This window comes from Protomyctophum parallelum, assembly GCF_964188405.1.
Source record: "Protomyctophum parallelum genome assembly, chromosome: 7".
Taxonomy (NCBI): Eukaryota; Metazoa; Chordata; class Actinopteri; order Myctophiformes; family Myctophidae; genus Protomyctophum; species Protomyctophum parallelum.
The window spans coordinates 4,959,464-4,975,416 of NC_139705.1; the positions used below are offsets into that span (position 1 = coordinate 4,959,464).

The 15,953-nt window shown below is 42.5% G+C and overlaps 1 protein-coding gene across 1 annotated transcript; it reads right to left on the reverse strand.

Moving 5' to 3' along the window:
* Positions 1–9,107: 9,107 nt before the first annotated feature.
* Positions 9,108–15,368, reverse strand: hsd17b10 (hydroxysteroid (17-beta) dehydrogenase 10). The gene is made up of 6 exons (XM_083768778.1): positions 14,881–15,368; positions 14,153–14,317; positions 12,678–12,842; positions 11,641–11,769; positions 11,214–11,322; positions 9,108–9,692 (listed from the first exon to the last, which is right to left on the reverse strand). The coding sequence occupies exons 1-6, from the start codon at positions 14,902–14,904 to the stop codon at positions 9,502–9,504; spliced, it is 783 nt and encodes a 260-aa protein (XP_083624904.1). The 5' UTR covers positions 14,905–15,368; the 3' UTR covers positions 9,108–9,501.
* Between the last annotated feature and the right edge of the window lie 585 nt (positions 15,369–15,953).

Sequence of the window (15,953 nt, forward strand, 5' to 3'; positions counted from 1 at the left end):
CCAAAGTGGTTGCAATCCCCAAACCTGGCAAAGACCCATCACCCCCAAAGAGCTACCGACCCATTTCCCTCCTCTGCATCACCTACAAGAGAGGCTGCTACTCCAACGCCTCATACCACTCATAGACACCAAGCTGACTAAAGACAAAGCTGGTTTCCGTCCCGTCCTGTGCTGGACAGAGCTCAACCTCACCCAACACATTGAGGATGGGTTTGAGGGAAAACAAATAACTGGAGCAGCATTCAGAGATCTCTCTGCTGCCTACGACACTGTCCAACACCGCACAATGGTCAGGAAAAGCCTCCTCAACAACAGGCGCTTCTATGTCCAGTTAAATGACCAGAGGAGTAAATGGAAAGCCCAAAAGAACGGCCTACCACAAGGTAGCCTGCTCGCCCCCTCCTTTTCAATATCTACACAAACGTCCAGCCACTACCCAAAGTAGTAGTACTGGAATGAAATGATAGAACACCTCACACACACATAGTTTCCTTTCGTGGCTGTTTACATTCAAGGGTCGCCGGTCCACTCGAACGGAACAGTTTAACGTCATGCCCAGGACGAAAAGATATAGAGAACACCAACATGACAAATAACAGCAGGAAGGCATGGGCCACAATCCACCGTCTTGGCAAAGACCACACCACCCATAATTCACAACGGTCACAGCAAACTCTATTGCATCACAACTGGTGTAGTTATTGGATGGAGCCCGCACACCACCAAAAATAGAAAAACAACATACTATAGTATGCCCTCCGTGACAATGGACTTTAGCCTTTCGCTTTTCTGCGATTTAACCTTTTTTCAAATCCTCAACAATGATGAAGAATCGTGCACTATAGCGTGCCACTTAATGACCTTGACCAATATCAATGACCTTGAGCAGTATAAATTACCTTCAATAAGACTAGTAAATGACCTTGACCAGTTTAAATGACCTTGACAAGTACAAATGACCTTGACCAGTATAAATGACCTTCACCAGTAGAAATGACCGTGACCAGTATATGACTGTGACCAGTATACATGACCTTCATGAGACTAGTAAATGACCTTGACCAGTATAAATGACCTTTATAAGACTAGTAAATGATCTTCACCAGTATAAATGACCTTGACCAGTATGCGGTCCGTGACCATGGACTATAGCCTTTTGCTTTTCCTTGATTTTCACCTTTAAAAAATCCTCAACAATGATGAAGAATCGCGCACTATAGCGCGCCGCTCAATGACCTGAGACCATGGACCAATGAATGAAATACAACACATTGAGCAGGGCACTGCAGGGAGTTGAACCCCGTTCCGGTAAACCAGAAGTCCGACACCAGTGCCTTAGTTTTTGTGTTGTTGTTCATTTAAAGGTCCAGGTGTGCATACGCATGTGCGCCTGTGCGTGTGTAGGTGCATGTGTGCATGTGTGTGTGCACGCTTCAATGACCACTGTTGGACCCAATGGCGATCAAGGACCTCAGGGAGCCACCCATAATTCACAACGGTCACAGCAAACTCTGTTGCATCACAACTGGTGGCCAACAGTCGTAACCAACACCGCCGCCGACCCACAGGAGAATACCATCGCACAGTGGTATCAGACCAACCACAATCAGCCAGCCCTCAAACCAAACCATTCGACCTAGAAGAACTCGAAACCCGGAAAAGCAGCAGGGATTGATGACATACTGGCAGAAATGATACAGCACCTGGGACCTAACGCAAAGACCTGGCTCGTGGGGATACTGAATACATGCATGGCACAGAAAACCATCCCTTCTGTCTGGAGAAAGGCCAAAGTGGTTGCAATCCCCAAACCTGGCAAAGACCCATCATCCCCAAAGAGCTACCGACCCATTTCCCTCCTCTGCATCACCTACAAGAGAGGCTGCTACTCCTGTTTACATTCGAGGGTTGCCGGTCCTCTCGAACGGAACAGTTTAACGTCATGCCCAGGACGAAAAGATATAGAGAACACCAACATGACAAATAACAGCAGGAAGGCATGAGCCACAATCCACCGTCTTGGCAAAGACCACACCACCCATAATTCACAACGGTCACAGCAAACTCTGTTGCATCACAACTGGTGTAGGTATTGGATGGAGCCCGCACATCACAGGTGTAAAAAAAACGTTCTGTATTGAAATACTGACAACGTTTCGATCTATTTGATCTTCATCAGGTCATGTGTACACAAAACATACACTTTTATACTAAGGGAGTGCCCCCATCAACCAATCAAAACACCACATTTTGGTGCCCCTCCCATCACTGCAGGTGTGACACGTCAACCCTGAGTGAGTATGTGGGGACCCAGACATATTGATGTAAATATAGTCTGTTCAGAAATGTTAGTGCCTCTCATAGAGCTTGTAGGTGATGCAGAGGAAGGAAATGGGTCGGTAGCTCTTCGGGGATAATGGGTCTTTGCCAGGTTTAGGGATTGCAACCACTTTGGCCTTTCTCCAGACAGAAGGGATGGTTTTCTGTGCCATGCACGTGTTCAGCATCCCCACAAGCCAGGTCTTTGCGCTAGGTCCCAGGTGCTGTATCATTTCTTCCAGCATGTCATCAATCCCTGCTGCTTTTCCGGGTTTCAACTTTCCCATTGCAGTTTCAAGTTCTTCTAGGTCGAAGGGTTTGGTTTGAGGACTGGCTGATTGTGGTTGGTCTGATACCACTGTGCGATGGTATTCTATGTGGGTCGGTGGCGGTGTTGGTTACGACTGTTGGCCACCAGTTGTGACCAACACCGCCACCGACCCACAGGAGAATACCATCACACAGTGGTATCAGACCAACCTCAATCAGCCAGCCCTCAAACCAAACCCTTCGACCTAGAAGAACTCGAAACTGCAATGGGAAAGTTGAAACCCGGAAAAGCAGCAGGGATTGATGACATACTGGCAGAAATGATACAGCACCTGGGACCTAACGCAAAGACCTGGCTCGTGGGGATACTGAATAAATGCATGGCACAGAAAACCATCCCTTCTGTCTGGAGAAAGGCCAAAGTGGTTGCAATCCCCAAACCTGGCAAAGACCCATCACCCCCAAAGAGCTACCGACCCATTTCCCTCCTCTGCATCACCTACAAGAGAGGCTGCTACTCCAACGCCTCATACCACTCACAGACACCAAGCTGACTAAAGACCAAGCTGGTTTCCGTCCTGGCCGCTCCTGTGCTGGACAGAGCTCAACCTCACCCAACACATGGAGGATGGGTTTGAGGGAAAACAAATAACTGGAGCAGCATTCAGAGATCTCTCTGCTGCCTATGACACTGTCCAACACCGCACAATGGTCGGGAAAAGCCTCCTCAACAACAGGCGCTTCTATGTCCAGTTAAATGACCAGAGGAGTAAATGGAAAGCCCAAAAGAACGGCCTACCACAAGGTAGCCTGCTCGTCCCCTCCTTTTCAATATCTACACAAACGTCCAGCCACTACCCAAAGTAGTAGTACTGGAATGAAATGATAGAACACCTCACACACACATAGTTTCCTTTCGTGGCTGTTTACATTCGAGGGTCGCCGGTCCTCTCGAACGGAACAGTTTAACGTCATGCCCAGGACGAAAAGATATAGAGAACACCAACATGACAAATAACAGCAGGAAGGCATGGGCCACAATCCACCGTCTTGGGGGGAAAAAAATAGCTGATCAATAAGCCCCAAACGCGTTGCACTGTGACCCGTTTTGAGCTTGTACATCGGCTATTTTTGCTACAACAGCAATATGCAACGTGGCCCTCTGGAGTGAGAGTGGAAATATAGTGGAAATATAGTCTCCATCGTCAAAGTTGCCCACCCCCATTCTAAACACTACAACATGCAGAGGAGAAGTCATAACAGAACCATCTAAACACTACAACATGCAGAGGAGAAGTCATAACAGAACCATCTAAACACTACAACATGCAGAGGAGAAGTCATAACAGAACCATCTAAACACTACAGCATGCAGAAGAGAAGTCATAACAGAACCATCTAAACACTACAACATGCAGAGGAGAAGTCATAACAGAATCATCTAAACACTACAGCATGCAGAGGAGAAGTCATAACAGAACCATCTAAACACTACAACATGCAGAGGGGAAGTCATAACAGAACCATCTAAATACTACGACATGCAGTCATAACAGAACCATCTAAACACTACAGCATGCAGAGGAGAAGTCATAACAGAACCATCTAAACAATACAACATGCAGAGGGGAAGTCATAACAGAACCATCTAAATACTACAACATGCAGTCATAACAGAACCATCTAAACACTACAGCATGCAGAGGAGAAGTCATAACAGAACCATCTAAACACTACAGCATGCAGAGGAGAAGTCATAACAGAACCATCTAAACACTACAGCATGCAGAGGAGAAGTCATAACAGAACCATCTAAACACTACAACATGCAGAGGAGAAGTCATAACAGAACCATCTAAACACTACAGCATGCAGAAGAGAAGTCATAACAGAACCATCTAAACACTACAACATGCAGAGGAGAAGTCATAACAGAACCATCTAAACACTACAGCATGCAGAGGAGAAGTCATAACAGAACCATCTAAACACTACAGCATGCAGAGGAGAAGTCATAACAGAACCATCTAATCAAAACAGCATGCAGAGGAGAAGTCATAACAGAACCATCTAAATACTACAACATGCAGTCATAACAGAACCATCTAAACACTACAGCATGCAGTCATAACAGAACCATCTAAACACTACTCTGTTCACCTCTAGTCGATTATTTATTCAGCCACGGACCACCATTTGAGGCCATTTAGCCTCTCAGACCCATTTGAGCCACTGACCACCATTGTGAGCATAGAGTATATTATGAATAGAGAAAAGGCACCCAGAGGAAACCCTGAGGCCAAATGGACATAGTGGCCGAATGAAGGTATTGCAGCCTGGCCCCAAACACATGAACGCGCTGGTCCGTTGACTATCATTGTGCACGTTCACGACGGCAGCACGCTAGCTAGCTAACGAACACGCTAGTTCGTTAGCTAGCTAGCGTGCTGCCGTCGTGAACCAGAATGCTCTGTTCCTACTGTGTTGTGTTCATATATGTTACTAACTACATTATAAAACCATGATCCAGTAGCCCAATGGATACCGTCGATGGTAATAATGTGAACAACCGGGCCCGGGTTCACTTCCCAGTCGATGACCGAGTTTATTTTCTTCTTAACAAACACAACTGTTTGTTTGCATCAAGTCGAGGTCCTTTATTCATTCGGTATCTGAGCCACGGGACCACCATTTTTAGGCTCAAATACTGAATGAATAATGGACCTCGACGAGAAAAGCTAAAACAATTGTGTTAGTTTGGTAAGAAATGAAGCTAAACTCTCAGTCCTCGATGGGGACTCGAACCCGGGCCCTGGCCGTAGTCTACTAGGCGCCAACGGTAACCATTCGACTACTCGAACACGGTTTTACAGAGTGGCACGAACATAATATATAAACATCACAACAAAGTTATCATAAAGTGATCACAGATGTTTGAACAACAACAACGTTAAGTATTAAATAACATTTAACGTACCTGCTTGCTGCGGACACGACGACGCCACGGCGGACATGGTGACGTGGCAAAATCAAAACAACACTGAGCAAAACCCCCCTCCACGCGTCTCTTCCGTATTTGAGGGGTTGGCGTCACTTCCTTCCGGGTGTGACGTGAGGCCACGCCCGCGAGTCTTTTGCCGCGTCTTTCTTGTAGTCATATATTATTGTAGTCCTCCTACGTTACATCCGGGTCCCGTCCGCTTCTATAGCTACATATTATTATGATTCTGAACGCGTGAATCTTTTTATTTTTTACAATAACGTTATTTTTCAGAAAGGAAGCCATTGAGGGTTAAAATGTGTCTTAATGCTTCCAACTCGAGTATAATTATTATTAATGTAAACTGTAAAGTGTCCACGACAAAGAAAATGTATGACGTGGAGCTTCCTTGAGTAAGACCCGAAGCGGGTTACGTCACGGCTTAAATAGTCAATACAGACATGAGTCCCTTTCCTGGCAGCGTCCTCAGTGGTCTAGCGGTCTAGACGCCCGACTTCTTAATACAACTTTATAGAACTTCACGGGTTCAAACCCCTTTGATGTTTTTCTCAATCATTGATTCACAATATACCAGAATGCACGTTTAATCATAATACATAAAGCAGACAGCCCTGTGATTAAACCTTCAGCATTACATTACACTGCAACCCCACTGTGGCTAATACCTTTTTATTCACAATGCCAAGTTATTGTACTCCTAATAATATATCATGGTGTAGTCTAGCTCTGGTTTGATTGATTGATTTAAATATTTTATTAATAGTTTGTAGAATTACAGTACATTTCAAGCACAAACTCAATACAAAGACTGTTAACTGTGAGTGGACGACCCAATTAAGCATTACACTTGTTTAAGAGGGTCCACATTGTTCAATTCATCAAAAGTCCACATTGTTCAATTCATCAAAAAACTACATTATTACAAACCTACATTATGTGGGATCCTTTAGCTTACAAACGGAGTGACATTTCTGGCCACAACGTGGTTGTCGCTGGGCTGTGGCGCTGCCAACTGACTTTTGTGTTTCCCTCTGCTTCATGATCACCTTTTAGTTCCTTTATTACAGCGAATCAAAGGTGTGTGAAATACTTCTGTAATTAATGACTTGCTGACTATCTCGCGATTTTAGCCTGGATTTAGTGTTCACGCCACATAGGCTATAGCCTACATGAAGACCCGACTCCAGCAGCAGAACTGACAGGTAGGCTACAGTACCAAAAAAAAGCCCTATCTTGACCACAGAAACGCCCCTAAAAGACACGGTATCCTACCGTCGGTATACGTGTAACATAGTGTGTATAAATTGGCAGATTTTATTTTTTATTTTGCACGTCACTTTCTGACTTTCCAAAGGAAACGTTTCAATGCCTTATTGCTGTGTTGTTGGTGATTTGTGGATTCGTTTTTAGATCAATCAGGGATCTGTTAATAACTTAATACTGTACTGCAGTCTGCAGTTGTTCCCAAATCCACATTTGTTGAGCCCCCATTAGACCCCCATTAGACACTACTTGATATGTATCAAACAAATTTGGCTAATAATAAATTAATTAACATAATTTCAAACATTAAACCATTTAAACTTCTTCACCTGAACTGAACCAGCTCGGTGAAATAACTCAGTACTCAAAACATGTTAATTTATATCAATTTTATTTATAACTGCCAATGTCATGTAAATGTACAACGCACAAAATGTATGTCACCATAACCAAACATGTATTTCTACTTGATAAACCTTATTTATTGGAAGACGGAGCACTTGCAGCATGTATAGATTTTGAGTCTAATTTTGTTCTAAATACCTGCAAATTGACAAATTGTACATAACTCCTGTACTGGACGCTTTATCATATAAAGTAAAGAAAATAAAGAACCAGACCACGTGATTAGACAAAAAGTCTCTGCAAGCTGATAAAAAAAAACAGTTTCTTACCCAAACTTACAAGTGAAACTTCAGTAGTATTTAACCCATTCTGACCTGAGATCAGATTCATACGAGGTTTCCACATGGACACACACTGGTCTGATTAACCCATTCTGACCTGAGATCAGATTCATACGAGGTTTCCACATGGACACACACTGGTCTGATTAACACGGTTCTGAATGTGAAAATCTGACATAACATTTCTATGTTCCGCATCTAGAGCCATACTGTAAAATAGATTCCAGCCTCACAAGAACTATGCATAGCCTACATTTCACCTGGGCTGGTGGTGATTCACATTAAATGCCGGCAAAGCCATCCATCCTTTAATCACTTGAAACATGTGAAATTATCCTTTACAAATGTTCAAAAACAGCCTCACAATGCTGTGTTGTGAGTTTGAAGATCAGCCATTTTTACAATTGAACATTGTTGTGCGACTAAGTGTATATATTATGTAGGACTTAAGAGGTTAATTACAAAATGATGTAACAATAACTGAACGACTTCTACAAACATCTGTCAAAGGCATCACAAACTAGAAAATTCGCAATTTAAAAAAATTGCAGAGTGTGGTTGCCGCAGTGGCTTACATATGCCCCTCCCACTAGTATTGCCAGCCAATTACAATTTCAAGTCACGCCTTAGATCATGCGTAAGTAATTCGGAGGGGATTTAACCCCCGAAATTCATGTTTTTGCGACAAACGGTTACATTTCTCGCATTTGCGGCGCCCCCTATGGATGAAAATGGAATTGCTTTTAGAACTTGGTTGATTGAACCACCCCGGACGTGATTGAAATGTGGGATGGATTGGACATTCCGTTCGTGATTTATGGCATTTTTTGTGATATAGGCCCCTACTACTAACTTCGGAAGACGATTACGGCCGAACGATACGCACTTTAAAAATTCTGCAGTTCAGTTTTAATTGGATGGGTCCAGAGATCACGTGTGCCGATTTCTGTGAGATTTGGACAAAATCTGTAGGAGGAAAAGCAAAAAGTGAGTTTTGGACAAAATTCTAAATGGCGGAAAATCTATCATGGCGGAAATGGGCGTGGCCTATATGGGGAGATGCGTCATGACCCAAGGAATCCAGGGAAAAAATAATTTTGATTTTATGACCTACGGTTCAAGAGTTATAAGCCAAAAGGTAAAGTGGGCTGTTATAGCACCACCATGAGGCCGACCGATAACATTTTAGGGTTAAATAATTTTAGGGATAATGTTGAATTATCCCTAAAAGTTTTGTAACTATAGTGATTACAGTCTCCGAGGAACGAATACTTGAATGTGAATTTTTGCCTTTTCCCATTCATGTCAATGGGGAAATTTAATTCACTAATAAATTCATATCAATTAAACTATACAACATTTCTCTTAACAAAATACAAGCACACGATTCCCGATTTTTCCGGTCAATTTGACATATGGCTCAAGTGCGTACAGCGTACAGTGTGGGAGGTATAAAGCGTCAAAATAAAGACTACTCCAGTGAAATAATAAAGTGTCACAGTTACAAGAATCTGGTTGCCCATTCGGGCAACCACACTAACCCTTCTTGGGAGAGAAAAAAAAATAACTCAGTTGAGAATCTGTAGTTTATTATCATCAGCATTAGTTTACAAAACAACCACCTTGGGAGTGTGTGAAGTACTGCAATTCTCTGCCTACTGCACATGCATAGAACTCATGTTCTCACGTATGCGCACAACACACAGCAATATTATGATTCATTGCAGATTATAGTAGGTTACAGTTTTCTGCTTTTTCAACCCAGTAGCATACTATACATCTGTTCACTTATATGCAAATATACAGCTTTGTCTGTCTCTCTTAGATATACACCCGCACACACACATTTTCCTTATTGATTAAGGGCAGTAGATAAAGATGAACTTGGGGTCAAACCAACCCAACTTTCCATAAGGCCACACACACACACAAACACAAACACACACACACACACACACACATTCAGGGTTGCATGCGGATCGCGCCATCTAGTCTGATAACCTCTCCATTGAGCATGGGATTCTCTGCTATTGATGTCACCAAATGGGCGAACTCTGCGGGGTCTCCCAGGCGTGAAGGGAAGGGCACTTGGCGAGCCAGGAATGATTGGACCTTTTCTGGAAGGCCAGCCAGCAGAGGTGTGGAGAACAGACCTGAAGTAAGAGTAACAGAGACAGATATTGAATAATGCAAGTAAAAAATTACACATTCTAATGTATACAATGAGACATTCATTTTAATTTCTTCATGCCTTGGTGTGAAAACCTATACATGTGTCCTTAAATAGGAAAACTAGTGACACAATTTATACAAAGATTAAACAATGACATTGGTGTTACTAGCTGTGTTATAGTACGGATGAAAGAACTTGTCAAATAAACTGTAGTAAGAGTAGCAAGGTGATAATATAGAATCTGAGCTGTGTGTTGTGTGGCTGTTGAGGTGATAATTCTTTGAGTTTTGAAGTTCACACGATAACTTAATATGGCACACTTGATTATTATTCAAACTGTACATACATCACGAGTGATGAACACACAACTCTAGGGGGCCAGCCCACATATATTGTAAGGCTAAAAGCAGCTCAAAAGTGGTTGAGTTAAAGTTTGAGAGCAAGATTGTCTGTCCTGTTGTCTGTTCACACTTGTCATTGTTTAACCGTTTTGTTTTTTCATGTTTATCACATTTATATGTCTTTTTTATTATGTATTGTATGTGGAACATTTACATTGCCTGTTATTTCTTTCATTTTATTTAACAGAACTACTCATTATCATTGTCGATAATATGCACTGCAAAAAAACAACAGCAACTGATATTTTCAGGGAGCCTGCTGCAATACATTTCTCTGCTGTAACCTTACACCCAGGAAAAGATACTGCTGGCTCCCCATCACCACCAAGAGATCCAATTTCACTGGCCTTCCCCAGCCATTCCCATTCTTGTTGTGACTAGCCAAAGTCTACACAAGGTGCCTTCAACTAGTACTGGTGCTGCAACTCTTTCTAACCATCTATTCCCTGTCAGACGCTATCCGTCTTACAAAGTTGGTATAAAGCTAGCTCTGGACAATGTTCGATTTCTAGCAAATAAATCACTTAAATTTTTTTATACTGAAATTAATAACTGGATTTGAGGTCCACAATTGAGTATAGAGTTACCTATAACACTGTAGTGTACTCACTGCGGGAGGGATTATTGTTCTATAATCATCAAAAAATAAAAAAATAAAACAGCAATTCTAAAATACTGTTCTCCACTATTGATAGTTTATTAAACCCATCAACTGCCTCAGACAGTTTTAATAACCCAGCATTTCCCCTAAATTTGATTAATTTAGAATAAATCACATAAAACATAAATCAACAATGAAATTACAACCATCACAGCTGAAATTGTTACAACTGCTCTGGTGACCTCTGCAGGCAACCTTGTGAAAGGCAGGGGGGGGGGGGGGATGAGAAAATGTACCAATTCATATCTCAAGCTCATAACTTTGTAGGGTTGTAGCTATGAGTGGATTTTTCCAATTCCTTCCAAGCCCGTTTCCTTCTTTAATCATTAACCCATTATAGGTGGGAACCCCTTTTTGTAACCCTGCACTTCTGGACGGGAACCCCTTTTGGCTTGTACAGTATTAAAAAATGACAAAGAATGTGGCCATTGATACCTACCGGGTGCTATAGTGACCACTCTGATGCCCATGGGTGCAAGATCTCTTGCGATGGGTAGGGTCATTCCAACAATTCCGCCCTTGGAGGCCGAATAGGCTGCCTGGCCCACCTAAAAGTGAAAACGGAGAAAATGACATTTTCCGAAATATAATAAAAGTTGCAAGATATGGCCAAATTATTTTGGGGGGTGACGGGTCCCCAGCCCAAAAGGTTGCGAAGCCATGGCCTAGAGTAGACCCTACTCCAACGTGCAAAATGGCCACTGTGTGAACACATTCATGATGATAACCATTGTGTGCTTGACTAAACTGAATCCCTCTCTTTTGAAAACGACAATCCAGTACAATAGGAGAAACCAAACAAATGTAATATCAAAGTGAATATACAAGTATACCACAATTAAAAATGCACCGTTTTAACAGTGTACCTGTCCATCAAATGCTGCCACACTCGCAGTATTGACGATGCAGCCTCTGTGTCCGTCCGCATCCGGCTCGTTCTTCCCCATCTCCCTAACTGCTAGGCGAATGACATTGAAGGTCCCTCCAATGTTCACCTACACACACACACACACACACACACACACACACACACACACACACACACACACACACACACACACCTTTAACCCATTCTGACCTGAGATCAGATTATAAAAATTAGTGATGCACCGAATATTCGGCCGCAGAAAATATTCGGCAGAAAATATTCGGCAGAAAATAGCTAAAAAAGCATTTTCGGCCCATTCGGTTTCGGCCTGAATAGGCAGAAAATATATCACCGAATAGTGTATGCAATTAATGCATTCAAATGAGCTGAATAAATGTTTTATGGACCCATAACAGTGATTATTATTGAAGTTAAGTTTTGCCATAACCATAAATCAGGTAGCTTTAAGGTACGGCAATGACAGCAATGGTAGGCAAAAATATATATAATATTAAATATATTCGGATATTCGGTATTCGGCCAACTGTTTCTTCTATTCGGTATTCGGTTTCGGCCAAGAATTTCCCTTTCGGTACATCCCTAATAAAAATGTCTTCTACATCCTGACAGTTTACTGAAAAAGCTATGTTTCTATAGGCCAATTCATGCTGTTTCGGCGCTGTAGTGCCAAAATGATTTAGGCTCGTCAGAAACTTTCAGTAGCACTAAAGAGACGACTTTAGGACGGTACCTGCCCCCCCGAACCTAAAATGACGTCACATTGTAGGCTCTACATTGCCGAACCGACTTTTATTCGGCTCTAAAATAGGAGTATGAATCGGCCCTAAGTCAGTCGTTCTTCGATTTAAAAAAAATAGCAGACCTACAAGCTCGTAGCGTATTTTTAAATAGCTAAAGCATAACGTAATGCCAACACCAAAAGGGGTACCCGCCCCAAAATGGATTAACCTGGTCCAAATTCAATTCACTGATGCAGGACAACCTTGGATTTTTATATGCATCCGTTGATCTTACAGTGATGACACGTAGAAAGTCGTCCAGGCTATGAGGGATGTCCTTCTTGAAGTTGTACGTCTTGACGGCCACAGCGATGCCGGCACAGTTAACCGCCAAGTCCAGCTTCCCGAACCTCTCCCTGGCCAGAGCGACAGCTGACGCCACATCTGCTTCCGACGTCACCTAAGACAGCAAGAAGATCAGAAAAACAAGTCAACTACAGTACGCTTAAGTTGCTCAGTATGCTTACCACCATGTAAATTATGTTTATGTGAAAGCCAAAGACTTTGAGGGAAGATGCTTTCCCAAGAGAAAGAAATGGGAGCATTGTCTACTCTAAGGTAAAGATGTGAGTAAATTGCATGATCCTGAGTCAAACAGGGTCAATAGTGACATACGAGTGGCATACTAGGCAAATGTCAAGCACCTAGCAAATGTCAGAGCAACATAACATTTATGAATAAAGATATGCAAACAAAAAACCAACATACAGTATATCTGCACAGTATGACTTAGTAGCATCTATAAAAGGTGTAGACTGACATTTTTAAGGAGCCAGGCGGGAAAAGAGTATATAGGACGTGTGCGGTGTTGGTCAGGGTCTTTTAAGGAAAGTTTGAACAGACCTGTGAGCGAGAGGGGTGTGAGGTTGGACCATGTCCTGAAGGTATGTCGTGCTAGCCGCAATTTGCAACTCTAGATTTTTTTATAATGGGATTACTCTAGAGTTGCAATACCCTCCATTGACTCCCTACTCATCCAAATTGCATTTGCGATCTGCTTGTATTAAATGACGTTAAACTCACCATCATTGCAGCTCTAGGTCAAGCTTGAATTATCCTCTTTTAATCTGCAGAGCTTTTTTTTCATACAAATCCACCGTAGACATGTTATGAGCTACTTTCTGTCAAGAAATTCTGTGTAAGCGATTCTTTTTCTAAGTGCTGGAGTTTGGAAGCACTCGTCATAAGTCACTGAACCACCTGTTTCGGTGGTTCGAAACAGGTGTGTACCACCTGTTTCGAATTTGCACATAATGCAGGAGGCAGCAGTGCGACCGGTTAAAAAAAGTGCTTCCAAACTGCAACACTTAGAAGAATCACATGCACAGAATTTCTTGACAGAAAGTAGCTCATAACATGTCTACGGTGGATTTGTATGAAAAAAAAAGATCGGCAGATTGAAAGATTGAAAGCTTGGCCTAGAGCTGCAATGATGGCGAGTTTAACGTCGTTTAATACAAGCAGATCGCAAACGCAAATTGGATGAGTAGGGAGCCAATGGAGGGTATTGCAACTCTAGATTCATCCAATTATTTAAAAAATCTAGAGTTGCAAATTGCGGCTAACGTTGTGCATGGCACCATGCCCTTTCGTTGCCTTGTAGCCTATTCTCAACATTGTTTTAATGGGTCAAGGCAAGCCGCACACAGCACAAGAGAAATATATAACATTTATATTAATAAATAATGCTGGTGGTAATAATAAACTCACATCAGCAGGCGCAAAGGCACAGCGGTCTCCCAGGCTGGCTGCTAGGGCATGTCCATCAGAAGAGGGGAGGTCAAGGATCACAGCAGATGCCCCATGCTGCACTAGTCTCTCTACAGTGGCCCTTCCCAGTCCAGATGCACCGCCTGTCACCAGCCCCACCATACCCTGCTCACACACACGGTTAGACAGGTCAGGGCAATGAGGGCACACACATGGATGCTCTGCATTGCCAGGCATTAGGAGGAGACACGCATACACTTTTAAGGAAGGGAAAACAAAAGTGGGACGTCGAAGAAGAGCAGAGGGGAGAGATTAAACGAGTGGCGTTTGTGCTCTTAATATTTAGGCAAAACACAGAAGATATTAATTGCATGACATGAGCTGTCAAACCTGCAGGATAGTGCAGCAGCACCCGATTGAAATATTGATGACGTGACGTTTTTTAAACAGTATCAAGTAGTGAATCCCAATCAACCCAGTCAACGTCACAGCTAGGTTAGCTAACGCCATTGACTAAGCTTACTGGGGGCGCTAAATTCGTTCCCACCATGTTAACTATCGTTACACACATTGACTGAGACTTTTGTTTGTGTCACTCACTGCTAGGAAACAAACCATGCTTCCACACAGTCAGTGTGCCAAATGTTCAGAGAAGCACAGTGCAACAAAGAAAGCGGGATCGATGCAATTCAATAAAGGTATTTGAATAAGTTCTTTCAATTTCTCACCTTGATGCTCCTAATGTTCGCCATGTTTGTTCATTCGCTCACGCGCAGTAGTCACTGGTCAGTAGTTACTAGTTCCAGTCAATTCACTCAGCCGGACGTTGCGTTTGACGTCATCCGGATTGAGTTTGCAACCACGCACGCCCACTAGATTTTTGTCGTCCAGTAGGGCAGCGCTAAGGGAACGCCCCGCCTGCTCATTGGCTGTGATAATTGGGGATGTTCTTCAATCACAGCGGCCGTCTAGTGACCAAGGTCAATTTAGGCAACACACCAACTGATGCTTCAACATTTGCTTTGAATAATTTAATTATTAATTGCAATGTTGATAGAACAAGATACAAGCCACATGGATCTTTATGAGCAGATGGTAAAACCCCCTCTGGTAAAACCTAATCGGGACAGTTATTGGGCTCAATGCACGACATCTGCAACAAAACATGGAATTCAACTTATATTAGCACACTACACTTATTAGCGGAGTACTAAATAAACAGTATCAAGTAACAGACAAGTAATCTACAGTACATGTTTAGAACAGGTGAGAGGTCAGGCTGTCCTTGAAATGTGAAGAATCACTCACTGTCCAGAGGACAAACAAAGAATGTAGCCTATCCAGTTCTTGGAGATATTTATTATAGGGCCGGGACTAATTGCGATTAATTTAGATTAATTAACTACAGAAAAATTAATCGCGATTAACTACAGATAAATTAATCGCACCTTTTTTTTCACCGAGGAACGTTTCTCACTGGGCGCTTTTCTATAGTACTGAAAACTGGAAATAATAAAAAGTCACCCCATTTTGTGTTGCCTAGAACTGGAGGTCTGACAAAAAACAGTAACAATATGAAGTAAGTACAGCTCCTTAGTCCTGTAATGTCACTGAGATGTACTTGTTACTGTTACAATTCTTTTTTCAGACCTCCAGTTCTAGGCAACACAGAATGGGGTGACTTTTATTATTATTTCCACAACAGGTATATTAATGACAGTAAAATGTTGAAAATGAGTGGTATCCTGTAGTCACTATTCATTGATTCACTGGGATACCAAAAAACATTAAAAAAAAAGGT

Excerpts from the sequence above, each read along its gene's own strand:
- hsd17b10 (XM_083768778.1), bottom strand. The coding sequence starts at position 14,904 with ATGGCGAACATTAGGAGCATCAAG. Across the intron at positions 11,770-12,677 it reads ACTTTCTACGTGTCATCACT|GTGAACATTGGAGGGACCTT; the intron begins GTAAGATCAACG and ends GTGTGTGTGTAG. Across the intron at positions 9,693-11,213 it reads AGTGGTCACTATAGCACCCG|GTCTGTTCTCCACACCTCTG; the intron begins GTAGGTATCAAT and ends CTCTTACTTCAG.